Raw genomic sequence first — 27,715 nt, 5'->3', positions numbered from 1 at the left:
CCTAAATCTTTTTCAGGGTGAAGCAGTGCACCTAGTGGTATTGTATTAGAACTGAAATATTAGGCCACACATTACTACCATTTTACACGACGTAAACTGGCACATAGCATTTTGTTTGCGTGACCATATTAAAAGCTGACTACCGATACCGAATTTCGATTAAATAAGAGTAATATTTAGCAAAACTTTACACAAATTATTTCGGCCCTATGAAATGAAATTGACGCTTAGTAACGTATATTAGAATAAAAAAAGCGAATATTATTATAGGATGTCGGCGATGTTGTTAAATTGGTAGAAAATCAGTTTCAAAAGCATTTTGGCTGGCGTATTCAAGTCGAAGTTAATTCTTTGCCCAACCAAGCCATTGCAGTTGGAGAGACCACAAACAGGATTCGGTTATCATTTATTTGTTATGAAAGCATTTAAAAATCTATGAAAGTGGAATAAAATTTTACAAACAATAAAAAATTAATCATCTTCTAAGCTCCTCCAAATGGAAGACGAAAAAAAAGCTTTCAAAAGAATTTGAAATTTCATGGGAATCTCGGCCAAGAGAAAAGAACCAAGTATTCTAAACCGTCTATTTTTTTATGCTTCATTTATAGATTTCCAGAAAAAATGAAAAAGTAGTAGGATCAGAAATAAAATAATACGCATACCTATCATTATGACTAAAAATCGAGAGCACGAGTTTCAGTTGGTAAATAAATTATCTTATATAGGTATAAATCACATATCAGCGTCGATTAAATAAGTCAACGCGAGAAGTCTAGCGTTTTTACCAACGTAAGCAAAGTTTCCGGGAATGCTGACATGGATGTTGAAGATTCATGAGGGGTGATAACTTTTCACGAATAACATATGCATCAAGTGTTGGCCTAATGCCAGCGATTTCCATGGATGGATAAAACTCACGCCTTTTGCCAACTGCAGTACAGGTACGATGATTTCGACTGAAGTTTCATCGGCTACCAAGAAAAACATCCAAATTTTTTGAATAAAATAGAATTTGAATTTCTTTGGCTGAATCATCATTTACATGTACGAAGCATTGAGTCATTGCATATGTATATGCAGATATACCAGCTAAATATAGACATAACATCCAAATTATGTGGCACTTTTCACTAATTTATCACAAGACTTGCATTGATCTTTGTATCCAATATTTCGATCGTTACTTTCAATTTTTATGTAATCTTCGTTTTAAAAAAAAGAACAAGTAGATAATAGACAGCTTAGATGGCACTTATCCTAATTTTCACTTTTAAAATAATATTTACACGATCCTCAGAATCGGGTTTGTATTATTTGTTTCTCCTATTTTAGCTAAATTTCTGCGGTGGCCAACCTTGCAACGTAGGGAGCTATTGGCTCTTAAACTGTTGTACAATATTTGCAGTAATGCCACTAAAATTATTAGATTCACCAATTATTTAGAATAGAAAAAATATTGATTGTTTTGAATCTCTAGCTATGTGATATGAAGCAAATGGTTTGAATTTTTTAATGCATTTTTCGAACTAGCGGAAGCTACGATTATTTCCACAATAATATACTCCACTTCATAGTTAGCATTCGGGATAATCTGGAAGACATTCAAGCTAAGCTTCTCAAAAACGATTTTAATGTTAACTCCTGGAATAATATAATGTGTATTCGCAGCAACGAAAAACGGTTTCCCATAAAAATCTGCTGTAGGTATAATGGAGTGCGAGTATGTTTTACATTCAAAGTATTCAGGAAAGCAAGTAGATAAACTGTGTTAAGAAACGGGACATATATCAGAAGAAAGACGCCTTCGAGACGTAATGAACTGAGAATTAACGTAATTGGTTCTCCAAAAAAGAAATTTTTAATACTTTCAGGATTGATGATTACCTTTGATAATTACTCGATAACTCATAGACGACTCCTGCACATTGTTATAGTGCGAATCCCTGTGCATTTTCAAGAACCTGACCACCGATAAGTATTTAAGCTAAGATGAGGTGACATGGTTAACCGTGGCACGGACTTTGCTATGGATTACAGCAATCAGAATTGGTTTCCATCGCAATTACTTTCACAGCTTGAAACGCACACGCATGGAATCGTAATTTTGCTAGAATTTGAACCCTTCAATATGAAGGCAAGGCAAACGTTAAGACTTCTCAAGGGTTACATATGCCAAACTGTGACCGTCGTGCTAATAAAATAAACTAGCTAAAGTTATCCGTTGTAATTAAAATTAAATAAATTAAACCCCTTCGTAAAAGGTTTGCGGTGAACTATGCGGGCGAAGAGCTGCGGACAGTCGAGTCCCCCCAGCCAAGTGAAACTGCGCGCCACTCACTCTGGACGGTTCCCGAAACTTGTTTACACTTTAGGGAATCGAACCAAAGTCCCGCTTGTGGGAATCTCCATACTGCGCCAGTGAAAAGGGTGGGGATTGGCAACGACTACGGGGGGAGAATACCCTTCAACCTCGTTCTGGAGAAGGGAGGCAAACTGAATGAGTGACGGGGTGAGAAAATGCAAGGGCACGATAGGATTAGGCAGCGAGTACGTGGGGGTGTGTGGGGGGAGAGACGGGTTAAAGGGTTGTAGAAGAGGAAGGTGGAGAGCAGGGGAACTCAAGAGGAAGGTCCCAAGAGCACATCGGTCAATTGGTAGCGCGGGAGGGATCGATATGGGGAGATAGCCACCTCTGGGGGGTGGGGTGGAGAGTCCAGGGAAAAGCCCTTCTTAGTTCGCAAGGGCTGTGAGGGGGAAAGTTTTTGGCGCGTCGGGAGGGCTGGAAGGGTTGTGGGAATGGATCCAGGGCTGAGGTGAGAGCAGGCTGAAGAAGGTTTCTTCCTGCGAAGGGGAACGGGCAGGGGGGGAGGGGCTATTGAGTGGGCGAGGAAGGTTAAAGTTGGCGGCAGTGACGGCGGAGTCCATTCTAACCTTTGAGGGATATTAACTCATTCAGGCGGCCCGTTTTCACACCTCAGACTGCCTTCACTTTTCATTGTATCTCCCCTGTATGAATAAATACTTTAACCCATATTTATATGCTCAAAAGACTTTTATCTTGCTGTGGTAGAACAGCCACCACCGTTCTAGATGCCAAGTAATTTATTTATTTATCGACTTGATTGGGCGAGGCTGAGACTTATAGTCCCTTCTTCGATCTAACTCTTACACTACAGATATTACATTGAAGACAATCACATACATCTAAGCCCTAGAAAAGGAAAATCCACCCAGGCGGGGATCCAACCCGCGACCTCTTGGTTAGTAGGCGAGGACGTTACCCCGCCGCCATCGGGATCAGCAGTAATCACCAAGGAGAACTGTAGACAAAGAGGGCGTGTGCAATAATAAACTCAACAAGGTATAACTATATTTAGCTTTCTCTCTAGGTAAAACTAAAGATATAAAACATTTACATTTAGCACTCCAAAATAAAGTACCTGATTTTTGATGAGATATTGAAAGTTAAACGCTTATTTAAAAAAGGAAAATACGAAGTTAATGCTCGCTCGAATGATTTCGCGGTATAGAATCGATGAACTCTAAATATTTGTCAGGTGCTCGCTACTTCATCGACTTTAATAGCCAACTGTTTAACCTGAATCCTTGCGACTGTCTTCAACTGGAAGAAATATCCTACCTGAAAACGTCACTGGGAGTAATGATAAAACTGTTGGCTATTGAAGCCAATGAACGCGGTGAATACCCGCCAAATGGGTAGAGTTAAAAACCTAAAAATCCTAAATAATTTTTAAAATATGGTCTTTAAGAGAAGTAAATGAAACGAGTAGCATAAGTGTAATTGATCATGTTACCATACAATACAGAAGAATAACTGAACATTTAGATCTAAAAATACTCTCTAGAGTATTATAACATGTGCACTTTTAAACACTACTTGACTGAGGTATGAGGAACACACAGTATAAGAGAAAGATACAGTATACTACAGCCACAGATGAGAGGAAAACGAATATTTAGCAAACCAGGTGCTCGCCTAAATACAAGCTGTATCTTAGCATTTGTGATACTCACAGTTGGAACCTATGGAAAGCATATGATACCCTACTTTCCTTTCATGTAAGTCGAGCGTTGGAAGCATTCGAAATTCAACTTGGGCGCAGGCACTTTAAAATTGATTAAAATTCAGAAACATTCTTCCCATTTCGTGAGAAGCAAATAAAGTAGAGTGAAAATCGTCAGCCTAGTATTACGTAATGAGAAAAAAAAAGATTCAGGAGAACCTAGGTGGCAGCAGTAGAGTTCAATATTTGACATTGATTTTTTTCTGATAAATAACTCGCACAAAGAAGTTAAAACTTTTTCTGTTTATTTTAAACATAATCTGTAAGTAGAGAAAAAATGTTTCACAACGTCAACGCCATTACGATGAAATGGCCGGCTGAAAACGCTTCCTCCCATGGGAAGAATCGCCTGGTCCACGGCCAAGGTTTCTTGGGTTTGTTGGCACAAATGTTTCGGCTTTATTCGAACTGTCGCTCCAAAGAATGCTCATTTTTCACACATAAAACACCATCATCGCATGTCTAATTCAGTGGATGAATTTTGTTGGGCATTAATCCACATAAGGGGATCAGATAATTGTCAAGCTGTCCTCGTATACTAAACGACGCCAATTTTCAAAGTTAAAACGCTTATCAAACCCTCAAGCGACAGGCATACTAAACCTTTGCACTTTAAATTGCAGACACCTATGAATTTATTTCGCAAAGGTTTCCCACGTATTATAAGCTCAATCATAATTTCCTACCTTTTTCCGGTCATGAGAAAAAATCGTCCGATCGTAGAACGTTAATTCAATGAGGAAATGATTTCCACATTACCTACCAGACAGCAGTGATCACATTAAAATACGGCATAAATAGATTCAGGCTTGCATTTTGGAAAGGACTTAAAAAACAACTAATTGTACATATTTTCCCATTGGGTGAGGAGGTAGGAATAAAAAACAACAAAATTACTAATGTTGACACTGTAGCTTTGATTTGAAGCTTCTAACCGGGTGATGAATAACAGATCTCCTTACTTGAAGAGTGTTCAATGCATTATATATAGTCTCTATAACAATGATGCCTTTGAGTCATCAATGGGTATAACTTTTTGGATTATTTATTTATTTCCCGGTCCCAGCGGCGGAGGAAGTAAAAGTTCTCGTTTTGTCCCGAGGGCTGACTCGCGGTAACTCACGTGGAACACCGTGGGAGTTGATATAGGAAGTTAAATTCAACTCTCCCCCCCCCCCCAATATCAAGGGGAGTGTCGCAGAAAAATTGGCAAATTTTTGTAAATATTTTTATTTTCCTAACGTTCCACAGTCGACTAGGGTCAGCTATTGGATTTTTCTTATTGGGTAACTTTCATTTGGCTATTACGACGCGGTTACAGTAGGCCAAAAAAATATGATTCTAATATCGACATGAATGCATTTCAAAATGTGGGCAACACTTCCACTCCGACGAAAAGAAAGAGGCCACCCCGGATGATAATAGTTTCTCTTTGTTTGCTTCCTAAGGTAAATATACCTTGTGAATGCTTGCTTTTGCAATTCATTCCAGTTCCCACGCTGACAAAGTTAAGTCCATGACTTCCGCCTCAGCTACCAGAAGCATTCGGAAATGAAACATTAAAATAACTAATCCCATATGTAGTTATTAGGCTGTACAACCAGGATTTCAAGGTAAATAACCATCACCAGATGATGCCGACGTATCGCTTGGAAACCAGTAGCGAGAGTAATTTATGTATTATTTATTTTTGTCTTATTTTTTAAGTTCAACTAATAAGTATAGGAGTACATGACATCTTTGATCAATAATTCATCTTAAAAGGGTCAGTTTATTAAATGAAAACGCTTAGGTAGTAAACTTTTGCTACGATAAATTCCATGGCGAGATAAAAACTTTGAAATACTTAAATGCTAAAGTGATGCCTCTAAGTTACTTAGGAGACAGCAACATGCCGCATCTTTAACTATGCTTCTTTTAATTATCATCTTCTAACGATGTCTTCCGGAAGTGATAAGACTATTCTCTAGAATTTATAGCTGTAAGAAGCACTCTTATAGCAAACATGGACTTGTTCAAGTGTTATTGCAGTATATCCCAGAATACGTGATATTGGAGTGCACTCCAACCGATGTGACCCAAGAGTCATTTTTTACTTAAGGTTTTAAAAGATGGTATTCGTTATTAAATTAGTCATGCAAATATACTAATTATATATTGTATAATATATAATATATTTCCCTATTTTAATTAAATTATTTTCATTATTTAAGATGTACTTTTCGACACTTTCCTGTTTTGAGGTAAAAGTTTAAAATGTGAGTTCGGCTGAACTCACCAGCAATAAGGTCAATTAATCCTACTTTCATCTTAAAATAATGATTGCTCCATGTGCTCAATTTGATGCTCACTTCAACAGCATATGCATGAAAGTGCCTGGGGACATTTGTTTGAGAAACGTCATCCGTATTTTCCGAGGTAATTTGTCATTTTGAGTCGAGAGAACTTTTGTGACTTTGCTTGAAGCGCCATTAAAATATTTGAACAATTTATATTTCAGTCGCAAGAGGTGAATAGATTACATATATCGAAAAGTTATGACTATGGAAAAATAAAAATAATGCATGTTGAATTATAACGTAAGGAATAATTCTAAAGCCATATTACAGTATGAATTGGGGAGGCACCATGAAAGGAAACCATAGGAGAATTAACCTGGACAATTAAAATTAACTATTAGAAAATTAGAAAACAGTAAATATAGCTAGTAAAAATATTTGAAAGTAACGGATTCCCTAATATTTTTCCAAGTGTCATGAATAAATAAAATCCAATGGTTTTTGATTAAAACACCACCTGTTATTCCTGAATAATCCCTATAAGTCTGGATAGAACTTTGCTGGCGCTTTCTTGGTATTGAAAGAATTTCTTTCTTTTAATAAAACTTATTATTTACCTAAATATGGCCAAATATTACTTAAAATTAATTTTTACCTCAACTTCAAACTCCGAAATAGCAGGCATAGAATGATCTCTCCATATTTTGATATTTACATTGATCTTCGATTAAATGCTCTCTCTGGTTCACTCAGTAGGGATAAATGTGGATATCGGAATGCTTGAATGACCTCGTTGGTCAATAGGTGGATTAAGGAAAGCCAGGAAGGAAGTGCACCATAATAAAAATTTAAAAATTTGATTGGCGTAATAAGACAACTCCCATCTTGGCAGAATAAGGAGAGGATTACCAGAAAAAGAGTACATAATCTGAATTGGCAATATTATTAGCTTAACAAGCGTTATTAAAGCATATTTGATATTCTGTCTCAGCGAAGAACGTTGTAGTCTCGCATTTTCTGTACGAATGGCACTCACGGTGAATCAATTCAAGTAAAAATGCAGCACACATATCGTACACACGCACATAGCTGCACCCATTCTGTTTAAATTATCTGGATCAATATTTTTTAAGTACTGTGAAATTGTGAAATTTAATAACTTCTTAAAAACTGATCGGAGGACCCGGGTTTGATTCCCGGGCAACCATCTCTGGGAACCCTCAACTCCACCCAAGCTGTGCGATTTTTCGGGTAACAGATGTTCTTAGGGAACCATAAACGGCACTGGGAAAGGTACTGCCCCCTTACCCTGAGGTCCGAATTTCACACGCCGTATAGGGCATAGTACTGGTTGAAATCTACCATCACCTACCTTAACGACCTTTGGGTTGATTAATTTTTTTATGGTTCATATCTTCTTATACTTCCTTTGGATCAAACCATGCCTTGGAACATAATTTGTAGTACCGTCATAGATATGACATGCCCATGGCAAAGGGTTGAATTATCACGAATGTCCTACGACGTGTATCCTCATTGACGAGAGTGCTCACTCACAGAAGTAGCAACGGCAGCTAATTAAAGCCGGTAGCCGAAGTTCTGTTTGCTTCACAGCGATGACTTACCAAAGAAACATTGGTCGTTTAGATTATGCACTCATGCTGATGGGCAACGAATTGTGGGTACGTACCTATTGAGGCGCATAGCACAAATAAAAGCGTTAATACACAGACGCGAAATCCTGTGACTCTTCAAAATCGATGCCATACGTTCTTTGCGGGACCGTTCCATGGTAATTATCGACCGCGTTTTATCAGGAAACGCTTTCCAAACGTGATGCCTGCGTCATGCAAAACTGCGCTATAGGAAAACACTCAGGGTTCAAGCGTTTGACAGCGAAGGCTCGATGCCGGGTAAAGCTCTCACGCGGAAGGGATTCGCAATCAATCTGTCAGCGGGTGGAAGTTTATTTTTTATCATTATGCATTTAGCACTAAACGAAAGACCGCTGCCACGAAACGGCCAACGTCAGGAAAAATATGCCACCAAAGTCGCAAGTGCCAAGTGCCTGCAAATGCAAACTGCAGAAGTAAGTACAATAATCAACCCCATTGTCTTGTCACAGATGAACTCCTAGCTGAATGCGTTCGCTAAATTCCAAAAAAAGAAGATATTTCTTCAATATTGATTAGGTCTACATAAACAGCAATATAAAATTTGATCAAGAAATATTATCATTATATCGTAGAGTTGACTATATAATAATAAAACTTTATGCTTCAATAATTAAAGGAAGCATTGAAATAACTCCATTGTAAGCATATCAATTTTCGAAAATGCAATATTAGTTGTAATCAGATGTTTCCAAAGAATGTGTAATTTATTTAAATCTCTTAGACAAAACATACACACAAAACTTGCACACATTAAAAATCTTTTCTATACGTGTAGTACATGGTTTTCCCCAAAAATATGTGGAATGATTTTATTTCGCCGTCGCGGACGGCTGGAGTGGAGCGATTTCTGCGGAAAAGGTGGTGGGAGGTCTTGAAAAATCAACGCGTTCCGCGTCAGTTGTCTGCAGATCGTTAAAGCGGGTAGATCACCGCTAGACTGTACCCTTGCTCGAGAGTCGCGTCACAAATTCACGATGTCAAGTTTCATGGAGCAAAACTACGCGATATAATTTTGAGTTACACTCGGAAAAAGCAGTTCCGAGATCATAACCATGGTCAAACAATGTTCTAAGAAATGGTTTACCGCTGCCACAAGATGTTCGGAGGAGGATAAGAGGGTAAGAGAGGAGGGTAAGAACAAAAAATGCCCTGAATGTCCGTCAACGACAGACGGTGACGAAAATATGCAAAAAAATGAGAGACATGCTCAAAGCCCGTCGATGCCTAAGTGTCAGAATATTAGCAGAAGATTGTGATATTCCGAAAACCACAGTTCCTTGCACTATTAAAGAAGATTTTCCCATGAGAACGTTGTCTGGCAAGACAGTCCCAAAGGTTCTGTCAGAAGATTAGAACCCTGCTCGTGTGAATCTGTCACGTGGTATAATGGATCTCGCTCTAGCCGCCCTACATCTCCGATGCAGTACCGCCAGATGTATTTTTGTTCCCAAGAATAAAAGGGAGTTTGAAAAGCGATCATTTTGGAACGCCAGATAACTTCAAAGAGGCCGTGATGAGGTGCATGAATATGAAGTTCCCGTCGATAACTTCCAGGGAGCGTGCTGACTGGTAGGGGCGCATGCATCGCTGTTTCAATGCACAAGGATGCTATTTTGAAGAATTTTAATAATTTACACTTTGTTCTGCCATAAATTTTTCCCCTGATTCTTTCTACTTATTACTGGGACAAAGCGTGTGTAACTAAATTATCATACATTGGCACCTTCGGAAAAGTCTATTGCTTTGAGGGACCAGGACGATTATTTGTTAATCGATATGGTAATTTTAGGAAAAAATGTAATTAAAAATAAGTTTTAGTAGACTACGGGCTTTTTTGAGACTTTCAATAGACTGAGGCACTGAAATAGTTGTGAACTCTGAGAAATTCATCACAAAACGTACTTTAACTTCATAGTATACCTTACACTATCTCGATATTTAAATCCGAATACTTCCAATTATCTTAATTTATCAAATATGTGTATTCTTAAAAAGTAAATGTTTCGCGCATTTTATTATTTCATTAATTAATGGTCGAGTCGATTTATACCCTAGGATAAGAATACAACCTTCTATCGCATATGATACGTAATCATAATTTGTGGTTATTTCATTTAAGGAGTAGTGATTATAATCCAATATCAAAAGCTAGGACTAGTTATAGCAAGATAAAACCATCTTATATTATACTTTTAGAATGAAACAAGACACGTAGATTTTTTTGCGACACCAAGAGAATTACCTTGGTGCCAAATTATTTTGGTAGACTCGACAATGGAAATTAAATTAGAGATAGAAACCGTCACAGACAAATTCGAGCACTCCTTCTCTCACATGGTAAGAATGAATAGCCAAATAGAACCAAAGTGCTCGAATACAATAACTTAAAGACTAAAATTAAATAATTTTGTCATAAACACTAATTCTTGCATGATATATACAGGAATGTGTAGGCATGTGTGCGCACGAGTGTTAATTATATTTGCTAACATATATTTCAAAGCATATATAAACTAGTATTTCTAAATTTATAACCGATGCTCCAACATCCTCCGCCACACACTCTTACAGGGTAATTTGTAGACACTTGGCATATTTTGGAATAGAGTTTACGTTTCGGTAATGAATTACATTGATATAGTTCCACGCTATAAAAAAAAATTTGGAAAGATTTCGCGAATGATACCGAAACAAAATATACCGACCGTTAAATACTCTGGAAAACATGCTGCAGTGTATTATGAGGAATAGGACTAGCTTTTTGGCGGACAAGATTAAACGAGCGAATTCACTGAACATGAGTTAGCCTTCTTTTTTATATCGTCGACAATATTTCCAACATATTTCTGAGGTTACCTCGTTTAATATTGCCTAGAAAAATTTGCGCTACACACGATCGTTGATGGTATTTTTCATTTCCTTCGCATCAGCTGGAATATATTGTGCCTCTTACCAAAGGACGTGAGGTGAGCAGTCGTTGAATGGTCTGCGGACTTTATTCTGTGAGAGTGGAAGTCAGAATAAGTGGCTCGCGAAGTTTCCCAGTGAACTTAAAATGAATAAAAGGCAATGGGCCTCCAAAAGGGAGCGAGAGGGGTCCATATTGCTCCGCCCTAGGACGTAACTCACTAGGGAGTGACTCGCCGCTTTGACGCAATTTTTCAAAACTGCTCTCTTGGAAAAACGAATCTGTTAAAATTAACGTTCTCCGAGCACTCAAGTACCTCTGCGGATGATTTTGAATGTCATCTTTGTAATGTGTGGTCATGGTTTCTCACGTCAAGAATAAATCTTCGGAGTCCACGCGATGCAGTAAACACCGCCGCTCAGATTTATGCCCCCGAAAAGAATTTTTTTTATGTCAAGCGTGACCATGAATGGGAGGAAACGAAACAGCTTAATCATGGAATTGTTTAAAAAATCGGGGAAAAGTTTAGCACCAAACGATCCGTTTTCAAATGTGCCGCGTGGGGAATATTATGCAGATTATGATGCTTATATTACAGGTTTTTGCAAGGGCCCAACCGAGAGAAAATATCGTTCAAGTTACTCTGGAATCCTTCGAAGTTTCAATGAAGTTTTTGCAAATGCACCGCAAATACTAAAAATTTTCCCAAATATTTTCAGTTGAATCATCAATTAAATGGAATAACTTCAAAACTATTATCATTTATACTAGGCCATGTCCAATCCATGGCTCCATCAACTACATATTGCATGAAATTCATGACCATAATATAATAAAATATAACAATAAAGCAACGCTTTAGGACACTAATGACTCGAAAATTTATTTTGCGTCTTTTAATTATGTTCATGACTAAAACCCTAAAATAATGGGTGAACAGAATTATATGTTGGCCGTAATTCGATGAAAAAAAATGCGGCCAATATGTAATATTTATTTTAAGACTTGCCAAGCATAAACAATGGTTATATTCAAAGTATTTTTAGAAATACAAGGATAAATATTTCTTTGACATATTTAAAGAGGAATAAACTTACGAATTGCTGCCAAATAATAACTACGCAGTTGTGGGGAACCATTTTCATGCACTTTATATTAGCAAATATAAGCTACCCAATCGTAAAATTTAAGCTTATGTAAAATATTGTTCAGTTTTATTTGAAAGATAACCACAGCGCTGGAATCATTCATTTAAAGAGTTGTTTACTATATACTATGGTAAAATCATATCAATACATAATTCTCCAATGCACCTGACGTACACTATTATGACGATATAAAGCTATTCTGGGACGTTAAATGAATGGAAACATTATTTTAATACTAAACCACATTGCTTCATTTATTTTTCCTTAATAGAATCCTAAAGCTCATTAAAAACCCCTCTGGTTTGGAAACGGGTTTGAAAAAACCGTCATCATGGTTTAGTAAGCCAAAAATGAACAGGAGTTTTTCGTTTACAATATTGTAAAAAATATATGTTGAAAAAATCCGATATTCACTCAATTGATAAAATTATCTTGGGAATATGTTGCAGTATGCAGTCATACGATCGGAAAAATGTTTTCGGGCCATTTAATTATAAAATAACGGCCCTTACTAATTTAAATCTTCCAACTACGAGGGTGGAGTTACCTTTTATTGAAGAATATAGCTGCGCGGTACACACGTACAAAATGAATGCGTGCCTCAGTGATTTAGGCATCAGTGCATCAATCAGTCTTGTCCAATGCAGCCCTTGGAGCGTTTAAGGAGTGCGAATCTTACACCAGGATTGTTTTTTGCCGCTTCAAATAGCAAAAGGGAGTAAAAAAACTGAGCATGAAAGGAAAGTGGATTTGGAGCAAGGATTGATGTATTTAAAGAGGACGAAGCAAGGCGATTCACAACGCGACGGTTATTAAACGAATTGACAATGGCCACAAGGGACGTGAGAACGATAACGAGGGAAGAGATTAAGGAATAGAAAGGACTTTTCGGGGTCAACGGAGAGGGATTGTGGGTAGAAAAGACATCACGGGAAGGAAGAATGATATGCAAATTGAGGACAAGAAGTTGTACCTCTTGGTTTCTTCTTTTCTTTTAATCCAAGCTGGACACGAATATAGTCGGCAGTATATGGATGCTAAAAAAATGGTTTGATATTTAATTGATTCACCGTCGCTGCGGGTCACTTTACGCCCTAATTTCTTTTTACTGCAATTTCTCCTAAATTTAACTCCCCATTTCCGAGTCCGCCCATCCGTGATGGTGGCAGATTGAATGAGCCACTAAAATCTGGAGTCCATTTCTGAAAGCTATGAGCTAATTCTGAAATTTTGTAAAAACTACCGGTTATTAAAAAAAATACTTTCAGGACTTATTGAGAAATATTCACATAGACTGGCGTTTTAACAATTACTGTCAACAGAATATTGTGTGCGAAAATTAAATGGCACTGTCCTATATAAGTTCGATAAATATTTTTTTTCCAAATTTTTTAATTTCCTTGTCTCATTTCTCATAATATTCTCGGCTCATTTGGTGGAAATTACGATACGACAGTATATGACAATCTAATAAAGAAACTATCGTTAAGGCCTCGATACGAATATAGTCATAAGGCTAAGGCCTAAGGTAATTTATTGAATTGAATACGATACTTATCATTTTTTACCACATAAAAGCTAGGAAATACTGGCTTGGAAATGCTTTGAAACCTTAAACATGCTTATAATAATATTTTTAAACAATATTGATTGAGGAATTCATTTATGAAGAAAAATTGAAATGCCAAGAATATATTTCAGAATATACATGCATGTTAATTTTCTTGCCGACTAGAATGAGTGCATTAAAAATTTATCTCTATCATCAATAGGCAAAGCTAATATAACGTGTTTCACCTGTGCCGCGATTTATTCAAAATATAGATTAGGAATATGCATGGGACATCGAAAATTAATACATGGGCGGCTTATTATAATGTAAATATTATATAAATTCCATAAAATAAAAACGTAATAAAATACACTATCTCATGTTAGGATAGGATTTCATAGCTATTTAATATTACTGGATAAAAAAAGTGAAATAATAATATTTTTCTTCTTAGTATGGCACAGACAGTTTTTATTAATTTTAAGAACGGAAATAATTCGCTTAAAGCATCACCTGTAACAAAAATAACGAGATATATGGAAAGAAATTAAAAAAATTGATAGCGTAACGTACTATACTAATAAATACGGGAAATTTGATGCAAAAGAATTCAAAGCATACAATTTTTCGTTTAGTTTTAAGGCATTTCTGTTTTGGTGTTGGCGCAATAAAGGATCTCGTTGGCCGAATAAATTGCAACGAACTACGAAGTTGATGGAGCATTTGTATTTTATATGCGTAGCTGCCGTTTAATTTCCTCGACAGTGCACTTTTTCTTAGATTCGTAGGGAATCAAATCTCCCGTGGTACTGATCACATACGTGTCACGTGTTTTAACCCTCCATTCCCTCTGAGCCAACTTTCTACTCTCCTCGGAAGCGACTAGATAACACCTCCTCTATCTTGTTCTGGCATCAATCACCACGAGTGACCCCATCGCTTCCCGCAATGACCTTTATCTCTCGCATTCTCCACTCACTTTTCATCTTTGGTCTCCCGATGGGCAATCATATGTTAGGCTCCCGGTTCGAGCCACGCACGCTTTCCTCACCATTTGAGCAATCCATTTGCGGGGAAGGGACGAGGAATCTCGGCGAACTTCTTCCTAACTTCCCACTTTGTACATTTTCCACACCTTTTACGAGCTCCTTCTCGACAACATTTTTCCCTTTAAGGCTTAACAGACATTTTTTTCCGTTTCATGTGGGACACTACATTGGTCCATCTACGAGATCTTCTGCGACATCTTTGCTCTCTACTTCGTCTTTCAGCGATTATGTTGCCTTCGGAATAAAAGTTGTAGGGTTTTCTCGTGCGTCATAGAGGTGAAGGCCACCTCGACTCTAAAGGTAACCTGGGTGTCCTAAGCCTAAAGGTAGCCTCAATCCTAAAGATAACGTGCAACCTGAAGTCTCTCGGTAAATCGTTTTGAAGTAAGTCAGAAATGAAAGTAATCTGGAGGGAAATAAAAACACACGGCACAGATGCCATTTTGTTTTGTATTTATTAATTAATACTTCTGATATGCTACGTACCAAATGTGTTTAGTGCCATTTTATTTTTAACAACCAGAACTACTAATTCTGGGTTTAAACAATTCATCACACCTGACTTTACCAAATTTTCTGTAACTTAGTATAGTACTTGAGCTATTAAAAGTATTAATTTTGAATCAAATTCGTGCCATTTACGTAGATGAAGAACGAGTCAAGTAGATACGCGCAATTTGGTCTAAATAATTTTCCTCGCCACTGTGAGTAACTTCTGAGATTAGTGTAACAGTTTTGAATCAGAAGCCTTTAAATTTCTCTTTCGGCTGATATGAAAGGACCTTATTGACAATAAACTGGATTGTAGTACGATAATACTATTTCTTTGTCAGAATCGATATGCCTATTATTTGTATCCATATTCTGATGATAATTTTCAATAAAAATAGGTGTGAATTCTTCCAATGATACTGTTTTCTCTCCAACTGATTAGGTAACAAGTTAAAAAATTGCATTTCGAATTGCAGTTGGAATTTCTCTTTGAATTACTAGGACTTTTCGAGTTCTTTAGCAAGTTTGAAATGAAATAATATTCACTTGATTTTTAAATTAACTATCATGACATCATGCTTTCCGTACATTTACATATTAAGCTGTCATTGGATGTACATACAATTCGAGAAGATAATGTATTTTAATTAATAAAATAAGACAGCGATTTCGCCTCTCCTAAATCTACTACTCCCAATAAGACAATCAATGAAGAGCATTAAGTAGCTACAGAATAGTTTGATGTCAAATTTGAAGTTTGAATCACCATTTGTCATTCGACTTTCGACATTCTTTTTAATAGAAAACTTATCGATAGCAGAAAACAAATTTGAAATAAATACTCATAAGCAGACTTAAATCCGCCATGCTGCTCGATAATCTACCACTGCTTTGTACCACTTGTTAACATCCCACTTTGAAGTGACTATGATACAAGACTACTGTGAATATCAACGTACATACGAGGGTCATCCGGAAAGTAGTACCCGTTCGTGCCGCATGAAGTGCTGACGACGCGAGTAGCCGCTGGACGAGGTCAGATAGCTTCAGTGGCTTGTCTGCCTTCTCTGAGCCAAGTTGCGTGACGCTAGCATTGCCTGTGTTGTTTCTGTGATTGTTTACAATGTTTAAAAAAATTGAGAACGCCGCCAGTTGTGAAGTGAGGGCAGTGATTAAATTCCTCAATGCAAGAAACGTTCGCCCATGTGATATTCATCGCCAATTAAAGGAGGTGTATGGAGACAATGTAATGGACGAGTCGTCTGTTCGGCGGTGGTGTCGCAACTTCAACATGGGGAGGGGGAACACACACGACGATGAGCGTTCGGGAATACCGTCTGTCATTACAGACCAACTGGTGAGCTCAGTTGACGAATTCGTGAGGAACGATCGGCGCGTCACAATTGATGACATCTGTGAGCATTTTCCCAATGTTTCTCGAACAATTGTTCATGAAATTGTTAAACACCATCTGCATTATGCAAAAATTTGTGCAAGATGGGTCCCTCGCGTATCTCAATGAGCTGGCGGCGAAGGACTATGCAGCAGGAATACAGAAACTTGTCACACGTTATGACAAATGCCTTAATTTGCTTGGAGATAATGTTGAGAAGTACTTTAAAGTATCCTCTTTCAAATAAAATTTTTTATGTTTGTTAATATTTACTTTTGTGTCTTTATTTCACGAACGGGTACTACTTTCCGGATGACCCTCGTATTAGATTTAAAAAAATGTGGCTTTGCCTTTGTGTGGATTCTCATTTTAGCTTCAGAATTCTCCTCACCCCATGTTTTATCTTGTTGCATTTCACTCAACCATGGCGAATATATAGCGAAAACCGTTTCCAAGCAATACACTTAAATAAGCGGCGATTATATCAGTAGACATGACGTAAGTCATCTAATCTGGTGGGCAATGGTGATTAAAATTCTACCCAGCGTTGACAGCTCCGGATGGTGCCTTTAAATTGGAGTTCCACCCGTAATTTGATGAAATCCGCTCGAACACAAAGAAAAAAGCTAACTCTTCCTATGCCATTTTCATTAGCGAAAAAAAGCGCACACGCTGGAATAGAACAAAAAATGAAGTCAATTAGCGATCCATATGAGGGCAGGATATTTCAAGCTGAAAGCATTATCACCGACAGAACACTGGACTTACTCAAGCACTTTATAGCATATTAACCCGAAAATCTTCGTATCTACATGTTATAATCTTTTGTAAAATTTCACCAGGGTTTGAAAACCAACTCATGTATATTTGCAAATTTTTAACTTTTATTTTTTAATTTCCAAGCATCGGTATAGTAGCACTGTGGAAAGAGCGTTTGGTTACTAAAAGAAAGGTATCTGATTTAAAAAAATTTTGAGACAGCCGTACCTAGAGGTAAGATTTTATGTTTACCTGAAATTAACCGCGTATTTCTCTGCGAAATCTGTACGTGTTGGTGCTTTCCGAAGTAAGCACACTCTCATGGTAATGATTAAGTTGCTGATTGTTGTTATGCTTACATAATTAACAATAATCCTATTAAAAATAACTTCAATTCAACATTACATTTTTACGCGGCAACAGCGATTTTTCTGACTTTTTCTCCTGCGACATACACTCGATTCGCGTAAAGCACAAAAAAACGCCGCTGTCGAACGCACTTCTGGTCCAAATTCTTTCTTTTTCTCCCAGTTTCCTCGTCATCCTCTCCTCCATACAGATATTCCGAAAGCCCTGCGGATCTTTTTTTACATCCATCAAGCTTCCTTTACCTCCGGGAATCCCAGAAAAGCGAACTATCGGAGCAATAAAAAAATACGGCGCGAAACGGCGGGGGATAAAAACATTAGGTCCCCACGGTCAACCGACCATTTTTTCCAAGGGAGAGAGGGAGAAGGGCGACGAGGAAGGTAGAACTGGGAGTGAGGGGAGGGAAGCGATGGACATGGGGATGCGTGGGGTGGTTCTTTTGGAGTGTCGCGGGATTAGCCTCTGGGCTCAAGTGTCCGGCGGGGAGTGTACCGGACGATGATCAGCGGAGAGTTATTCCTCGGCCAGCCGATATTATTTCATATTTACCCGCTCGCGGAACTGGGTTGGTATTTATGTGGCAGCATTTGTTTTTGGCATTATTTTGAGAGGTTTCCCTCCGCGTAAATCCCCCATGCGGTGTTTATTTATAGATTGCCACGAATGACCACTCTTCCGAGAGAGCTTGACATCTCCCAGGAACGTAATCGCTCCCTGACCGACGAGTGTCCAAATTTCGTCCTGGACAGGGAAAATATTTCGGTGTCAAATATTCTTCCGATGTATTTTAACAGATTTGCAATTCACGGTACCATCAGATTAGTGGTTTTTTTTAGCAATAAAGACCATTTAATAGTGAAGTGGAACACAATAATAAACGTCCAAAAGAAAATCGTAGTAAGTAAATACTATTTACATACCTGACTAATTAGTACAATGGCAATGACTGGCTCTGAAAAAAATGCGTTATCCAAGGAATTATTGGACCAAAACAGCTGCATTTTAACCCATAAACTTATTCTTTAGGTTAAACTTCTACCACCTCTTTAGAGGTAAAAGACGAAGTTCACTGGAATACCCGCCGAGAAGATTCTTAGTAATGAGTGTACCTGAAATTTAATCTCTCATAACAATCACGCTGACGTAAGAGAAATGGAAAATCAAATCATTACTTTAAAAATCTAATTAAAAATAATAATTAATATTCACTTCTACCTCGTCAACATGCTATTTTAAAACTAATAAATTCATAACAAAACCAATTCCGAAAGTAATCGGGTCTCGTGCATGTAATACTAAAAAAATAAAAAAAGATACTGGCATGATTTCAAAAGTTAATACCACGATATTAATGAGCATATAAGGATAAAAATATTCATTTGAATATTCATTCACCTCATACTTTCTCATGAGCGATGCGTATGTAACTACGATTGTAGGTATACTGAAAAACAACAGGCATAAAATGCGATGTGCACTATTTTGTTACATAATAGGTAAATAAATTAAGCCATTCATTCATTAACTTCAATTATGGAGAAGGATTTTAGGCTAAAATCATCATCCAAAAATATAGAATACACAATTCAATTGTTTGCATCAAGATAGCTTATTCAAATGTGAGACAAGCGTCTACCAATGTAAAACTGGGGCAAGAGTGGTTCACTATAAAGGGTACAGAATTGCTAACCCAGAGGCCAGTGATTAATAATGCACAATGGTAGAATTTTCTAAAGGGAAAGTGAAAAACCTTTCATACGAGTGACAGAACTTACCTCTGTGAATTCCTGACATGGAAGGGAAGAAACATTCAAATCATTATTTAAACGACTGGAGCTATATAAAGGAGTTTAACAATTTGACATGAAATAGATCTAAATAGTTGGGTTCTTCTCTTAAACATGATTTAATAATTGTGGAATTGGTATAGACACATATTACACATTATTTAATTAAAAAAATGGAGTTAATAAAACTCATAATTTGGATCTTGCTTCATCAAAAATTATTAAAAGATCTTTTAGAGACATATTATAATTAGAACGTAATATTAAATAGACGCATTTTTATGACCATTATATTGAAAAGATTCTTGCCGTCATTGCTGTTTTAATGATCAAAGAAAGAATTGATCTTAAAGGGTTGAAGCACATGAATGATGACTCGCTGTGGTTGTCATATTTTCAACGACATAAAATGCCAAAGTCCATTGAACGGATATTCCAATCGGCTGGCTTGTTTATTACGTACTGTTTAGATGACAATAATAACCCGGGTGAAAAAGACATTTTTTTTGCTAATCCCGACTTCACTAAATTCGTACCTATTACGCAAAATTTTCTTTCGAATAATTTTTGAATGACATGAAAAATGGCAATTTAATTTTCAGGTCGCAGCATAGAAATGAAACATGACACTTAAACATACCACACCAGGAACACGTTTTTGATCAATATTTTCGTTTTATTTTTAAACAAGGAAACTCCTCATCCATTTCAGTGAATACCGTGATATTTAATTGATTTAATTGATTAAATAGTATTAATGTGACATTTAAGAAATATATATGATCACCCTTTTTATCACTTGTAATAATTTTCGTTATAATAACATTACTATTCCAATGAAAGCTTCGAAAAGTTTTGATTAACCGAGTTAATAACAGAATGGGCTACCTATCTGACTTGAATAACTCTTATTTGTGAGTAAGGATGAAGGAAACATTTCACCACCCTAATGTCCAAGAGGTCGCTTCCCTCTGTTATCCCGAGGAATGCATTCTTCTGACATCCTACTTATTTTTACCACTCGCCTCAAGGCATCCATCTTATTTACTTAGTTACAGAAAAGACTAGGACTCAACCTCACTCCCAAGGATGGAAAAAAAATCCATCTCGTGTATTTTTCTACCTCTGCACCGGTCTTGCATCCCGAAGCCAATCCTATTTCGTCTTTATCGTGGAGGGTGGATCTGTGCCTATTTCATTCCGGTACCTCTGCTTTGTCCTTTTACAAAAACCTTCGAGGTCGGAGCTCCTCCCCTGCGACAACCCGTTTGTATCGGCAGATGGATGTTGCACGGGATGGATCCACAAAAAATATTCTCCCCCGAATAGACATTTTCCCTGCCTAGACCTCGTTCTACTATGGTTCCTTCCCTCCCCCCCCCCCCTGCCGACGAGGATGGTCCCATGTGTCGAAGAATGATAGAAGAGGGTTGCTATTAATCATCTGATATGCATTTATCCTTGCTCAACGTAAGCCGTCTCATTTTTTGCGGTTACTCACGTTTTTTTGCATTTCCCTTATGGGGTTCCCTGAAGGGAAATCCAAAAAAATTAGAAAAAAAATTATTCCATCTAAAGCTATTGTTGTGATATTTATTCTGACATCAATGTTACTCGTGGGTAATATATGACTTTCATCATTAAACACCCAGGTAAAACAGGTGATAAAACACTAAATTATAAAATAGAAATTACGTTAATATAATAGTATCCAGTGCATAAAATTTATCCTAGATCATACAAGTGAATATAATTTTAAATATGCATAATATTTAGATACGACGGTAGGCTGAAAACTAATGCACACATATTTGTAGACCATAAAGAAAATGACCTTAAGAAGCACTCCTGATAGTACGTGGAGTAACATTACCCCTTAACACGCATGCGTATGTTTGAGGTCGTTACATTCATTCATGCAGTGTATTTTGAGAAGCGGAAATGGTAGTATGGAAACGTGTTCTAGTGCTATGTCAACGCAAGTTAAACAACGTCCTGTTACCAAATTTTTGCCTTAATCTCATCATCCGAAATGCAGTGATTATCCTTGAGGTGTCTCTTTAGTTGAGGAAAATAATTAAAATCGCAAGGCGCAAGATCGGGGGAATAAGGAGGGTTTTATTTGTTCTGTGCCTGTGAGACGGTGTGGTACCCATCGTGCACAGATTTAGAGGTATCCTAATTGCTCAATAATGAAGCCGAAAAGTTCCTTGAATATTCCAATATGGTTAGCGATACCTTTTTGTGTGATTTGCCGGTCATTTTGAACCAAATCTTCGACGATTTTGCGATGTTTATCGTCTGTTGCAGTGATCGAACGTCCGCTACGTGTTTCATTAACAATTATGGCTTTTACTGGCTGGCAACCACGAAATTTTACTACCCATCGATTTGCAGGAGAGCTGTAAACAACATCGTTACCACAAAAAGCCTTAAAAAATTGATGAATCTCAGAAGGAGTAAATGTTTTAGCAGTCAAAAATTCAATGACAGCACGCTGTTTAACTCGCGTTGACATAGCACTAGAACACGTATCCATACCTCAAATTCTCGGAACACACTGGATGAATGAAATGACCTCAAACCTGTGCATGCATATTGAGGAGAAATGTTACTTCCACATGCCACCAGGAGTGCTTCTGAAGGTCATTTTGTTTGTGGTCTACAAGCATGTGTGCATTATTTTTCAGCCTACCCTCGTATTTGATTAATTTATAACACATTTTACGATCATATTAGTGTATATTAAGATCTGAAGATAAGTAGACCTTGTATACAAATAACTCAATTTCGAATTAAAAAATGCTAATAAACCGAGGTATTACATCTTTATTTGCCATTATTGAATTGATTTGAAGTATGGTAGATTGTGTATTCAGATTGAATAGCGTGAGAAGACTATGAACGGAAATAGGAATAAATAAATGCTGAATCTTTAGTATGAATCATTTCATTAAAAAGATAGATAAAGAGCCCACACCAGTTGTGTTAAAGGTAACACCAATAACACCATGAAATTGGAGAGCTAAATAATGATATATTTTGTTTAGTATATATCAAAATAAGTAAAGAGGATAATTAACTATCATAATAATAAATATTAATTAGTGAATATTTGGTAAAGAAGGCGAATACACCTGCAATAGTCCGGTTAATTAGGGGAAGGGAACGTATGGAAGCAGAGAATTGAGGATATCGATAGAACTAGGTGCTTCCTTTGTTTGTTTAATCGATTTCGAAAAACTTTGTTAGAGTATGGCGGTCAAAATTAATTGAAGGCCCTAAAAGCGAAGCGCATTATAGGAAACTCCCACGTGAGTCAAACTTCATCGGCAACATTAAGTATCTTGATGTGCAATGATATGCAGAATAAAGAGATTTTAGTTACCTCATATGTTCCTTGATTTTGAACGTAATTTCACGGTAGACAAAAAATTTGGCGGATTACAGTTGGAATTTTAATTAAATGGTAGCTTATTAATGAAGATAGATAAGGTTAATTTATTCACTCATTCAAGTATTGTAGATATTGATAATTAAGGCAGAGGATCCATTTGGCCTGGGATGTACAAGACACGAGATACATGTACGTCAGAGGGCAAAAATATTACGTAGATATATACGTATATATACCTGGGGGGAGATGTAGTCTAGGGGTACAGCGTTAGACTACTGTAAATGGTCCGGGTTCGAATCCCGGGAACACTTCTAAGGGCACCCTCGGCTGCACCCGAAGTATGATTTTTCGGGTACCAGATCTTCATGGGATAGGGATACGACCCTCCTATCCTATTGTGTGAATTTTACACGCTATTGGACTTAGTATTGGTTGAATTTTACCGATACCTACCAAACGGATTCGGGTTGATCACTAAGTTCATGGTTTTATGCATGGTTTTATATACAAGATAAATTTGTACCAAATTGAGTTTTTTCATATTCCTAATAACTAGGAAACGGGAAACCACCTCAAGGTATAATCCAACGAAAATAAATGATGGACGTTGGTTTTAGTATATTTTAGTACCCCGCAAGCTACCGCTTGGGTGTGCGGCAGAGAGTGAATACACACCAGACTAATTTTGACCCGAATAAGACCCTACCGCGGTAGGCCACTGTTATTGTGAACCCTTATCATTCGTGGAAAAATAGACCTCTCAAATCTATCTGCTCTACACTTAATCTCTCCAATTTTACTAACATGATCTCTTCTACCGTATTACAGTGGGGGTAATGATACATTTTCAACATCACTGCTAAAAGGGACATCCTTCCAATTTCTGCTAGAGCTTCAATTTGTAATTTAACCTTCGCTCTGTGAGAAATTCTTAGACTAGCTCCATAATATTTTGGTTACCCTACTAAGTTTAAAATAACAATTCTAGCTATTCGTGAATACCATTCGGCAATCAATCCGACTTCGTGTGGGTCCCGTACACTAGCAGCATGTTCTTAATGAGGCCTAGCTAGGGAAAGATAATATTTCTCTTTGACCTTTTCACTATATTTACCCAGTACTCTTATAACTAATCCTAATCCTTTGTTAGCTTGTCTACATATTCCCCGTATGTGTTTCACCCAGGAGATATCGTGAGTGAGGGTAACCTCTAGGTACTTAATTGAGTTTACATTTTGGTGTTCCCAATGCAGTATTCGTTCGGGAGGGAATAGCTCTTTTTCCAAAAATGTATCACTACGCACTTTTTTAAGTGTAATCCTATTATCAAGCGTCACACCAGTGTTGTATAGCATTAAGTTTATCTGATAAAGCTGTTGTATCCTTAGGATCACGGATATCACGGTAAACCACTGCATCATTGGCAAATACACGTATCTTACTAGTGAATACGAAGTCAATGTTGTTGACGTAAAGTGGGAATAAAAGAGCTCCGAAAAAACTTCCCTGGGGAACACCTGAAGTAACATCTACTGCATACCATACGAAATATGACTTTTTTATTCGATTCATTTTTACTCGTAGCGATAAAGATGGGTGATACGGTTAGCATATGCTTAGTAGCTTCACTGATCAAGGCTGTAAATTACTCACCGATCGAAGGTTAAATTAAAGATTAAATATCTTGAATAAATTGGGAGGGCGCCTCTTTAGCAATATTTGAAAATGTATTATTATTCCTATCGAGCTACAGTAGGGAAAATCATGTCAATAAAATTTGAGAGAGCATGAGTGGTGAACAGATACATTTAAAGATGCAATTTTTCACACGAGCAATAAGAGATCAGAATAATATTGACCGACTGCGGTAGGGGTAAAAATGTTTAGGCCAAAATTAGTCTGGTGTTTATTCACTCTCTGCCACACCACCAGCGGTGGTTTTCAGGGTATCAATAAATAAAGGATAAAATACAAATACTGTGGAAGTGGTTCTAAACATGGGAGTTAAATTGAAGTACATAAAAAGAGGATGAACACTAAATCTCTTGTGACTCTTATGACCAAATTTTAACTCAAAAGATACAAAAAATACAAAAAAACAACCAATACTACGAATGACAAATATAATGTTGCATAATATAATTTTAACCAATTTTTTTGAGTAAAGAGGGGGCGGTTAAGTTACAAAAGTAGTCACTGTTCCACGGGGTGCAACATTTAAAGTGACGCAATGTTGCCATCCACCACGTTCACAGCATGAATTTCAGGCCTTTTCCTCATATGATGAAAATAAGGCGTGCAATTCGCAGGAATTCCAGGATTGGCCAAACCCAGCTGGGAAATTCCTCGCGACTCTTTAGGTCACGTCCATTTTGGACTCCTGCGGCCCGTGCGTTCCTCAAGACATCACCCAAAGGGAATACTGATATCCTCCGATTCCAAAGCTCCCCCTCTCCTCATCCACCCTCACGATCACGTACGTCTCTGGACCGCATTGAATTTCCCCGGCAGTCTTCACTTCCGCCGGCTAGCGTCGTTTCCCTCCACCCCCTTGTCGTGCGGCGAACCTCCCACGCCCACTTCGCAGCGAACGACCCGTAGAGGCACGGTAGACCGCGGCCCCCTTTCCCGAACGCATCAAGTGGAGATTGACTCGTTTGCTTCAACGGCACGGGTAATCAGACAGTCTGGGAGGATGCGTCATCAATTCATCCACGAAATGACGCGAAGGAAAATTCTCGTCGGTAAGCAGACTGCAATTTCACATCATGGCGTATTTTGACTCGCGAGATTAGATTGAGCAAACGAAAAGCGGACTACGGATGTTTCGATACGATGTTGGAATTGCCTCTTTTTTTAAATGAATTAAGATACTAATGAACCACAAAACATTAATCACAAAACCATTTACTCTTCTAATTTGAGGGTCGAAAAACATCATTAGCCAACGTGCAACTCAGTGGCCTCCAGACCTGATAATTTTTGGGAAAATATTTATTTAAAAAAATCAGATGGTCATGGGATCGCAATAAGAACCGAAAAAAGTGATACCAAGGTTTTAAATGTTGATGGAGCATTTGGTATCAATTTGGTATTTCAAAAGGCTTCCAAATCAATTTATGAAAATAAAATAAATTTAAATAAAATATGACCCCATTACCAGGTTTAAATGTGAATCTTTCGATCTACCTTGTGCAAAGATAAAATTATCATACAAAACCAAATATTCCATTTTAATACAGAAATAAGCAGTTGCTTTAATCTTTGCTGAACAAAAATAAAAGTTAAATATCATGTGAGAATATGAAATAAATTTTTTTGTGATTAAACATTGTTGGTGAATTCCATTTCCATGATATTACATTGGACCATTGTACTACGGAGAAAACGCCACAGCTATTATTTATTTGACTGCCGGGGTAAATATTTCCTTCATTTTAGACAAGATTGCTTTTGAGCATTCAAAATAAAATGAGGCATTTCCCAGAGGTAAAAAAACAGCCAATTATGATTGAGTATATTCTTCTGAAAATTATTGTTTTTTATAAGCACAAACTTTATTTTTCCCAACGTAAATCCATCAGATGAAACAGAGAACGTACTTTTTTCCACATAATTTATTTGGTTTGGTACAATGCAATTCATTACGATATGACATTTGCAGGTTTTAAAATATAAAGTGACACGTGTGGTGCATATATACATACAATGTAATGGGTGGGAGTAAGTTGGAGACAACCCGGAATCAGTTGTTTATTAGACACCTGGGACCATTTGAAAGTAAAATTGTAGTAATTCTGAAGGAGGGGCCGGCGAGGGAGGAAATGACAAGTAAATTACGGGGGCCATAAAATGTCGGGAAGGGGGTTATGGTCAATGAGGGGTGATAGAATAATGAGACGAATACGGAGGAGGAATGATTGAAGGAAAGGGGTTGACTACGTGGGTTTTGATATGTAATCAAATGTGAGAGTAATGGAGAGCGGTAGGGAAAATTTGTTCATTGCAGTGTTACACTAGATAAGCATGAAGCCCTTAAAATTTGCATTTGCTTGAGGGTGTACAATTTTAGGCCTTTGGGCTTCGGTAAAATTTCTGGTACAAAGTCACTGTTCTAGTAGTGGTCTTTTGAATTCTTAGCCAAGAGGAAGAATTTTCAAGAAAAGAAAAATGTTCTTGAGTTTGTTTTTGAATGATTCTGCAAGTCTGACCGTTATAGATTGGATTCAAGTTACGTTTTAACTAATAAACTCCTGGGTTTAACCACTTATGTTGTGTATCTTAACCGTTACAGAGAAGTTGGAAAGGGGCAAAGATGTATAAAAAGCTTCCGTTTAGGAGCTTGGGAGATGGTTGGGCAATTTGTAGGAGATATTTTTGAGAAAATTGAGGGAGGGAGGAATGGGAGTGATGGGAGGAATCATTCGGAACTTTATTCAATGTATGTTCAGTGTGCATTGGTTTTCTGAAAAACCAAATTCATGCTATCGTTTAGTCAATCAGATTCTTACCATCCCCTGATTTCTTCTCGTCCCCCTCCCTTGCTAACATCATCCTCAGAATCACTACAATTTTACCTCCTATTGGCCACTGGTTACGAAATAACCAATTCTGTTTTAGCTCTAACTTGCCCTCACCCAAAAAATTGTGCGAATATAAACATCACATTTATCACTTTATTATGGTGAAAGGCTTAGTATTAAATCAAAGATATTCTGTAGAAAAGTGCGTTCTCTCTTTTACTTTATGTGGATACAAACTTCCGCGAAATGCAGCCTGAACCTGTAAGGTTTATTCAAACGGTAAATATTTTTGAACAAG

General features: G+C 37.4%; 1 protein-coding gene across 5 annotated transcripts in view; it reads right to left on the bottom strand.

Annotated features, from left to right (window-relative positions):
* The window catches only part of LOC139701043 (glutamate receptor ionotropic, kainate 2-like), a 564,255-nt gene that overhangs the window by 201,100 nt on the left and 335,440 nt on the right, over nucleotides 1–27,715 (bottom strand). For 3 of the 5 annotated variants that reach the window (XM_071599613.1, XM_071599611.1, XM_071599615.1), the window contains exon 5: nucleotides 19,486–19,497. The exons of the other annotated variants lie outside the window; for them this stretch is intronic. In XM_071599613.1, coding sequence (XP_071455714.1) covers nucleotides 19,486–19,497 — 12 coding nt within the window. The remainder of the gene's footprint in view (nucleotides 1–19,485; nucleotides 19,498–27,715) is intronic. 5 annotated transcript variants of the gene reach the window in all.

Source organism: Hetaerina americana, unplaced genomic scaffold, assembly GCF_022747635.1.
Source record: "Hetaerina americana unplaced genomic scaffold, ioHetAmer1.1.p SCAF_11, whole genome shotgun sequence".
NCBI lineage: Eukaryota > Metazoa > Arthropoda > Insecta > Odonata > Calopterygidae > Hetaerina > Hetaerina americana.
This window is presented reverse-complemented; position numbering and strand designations above follow the sequence as displayed.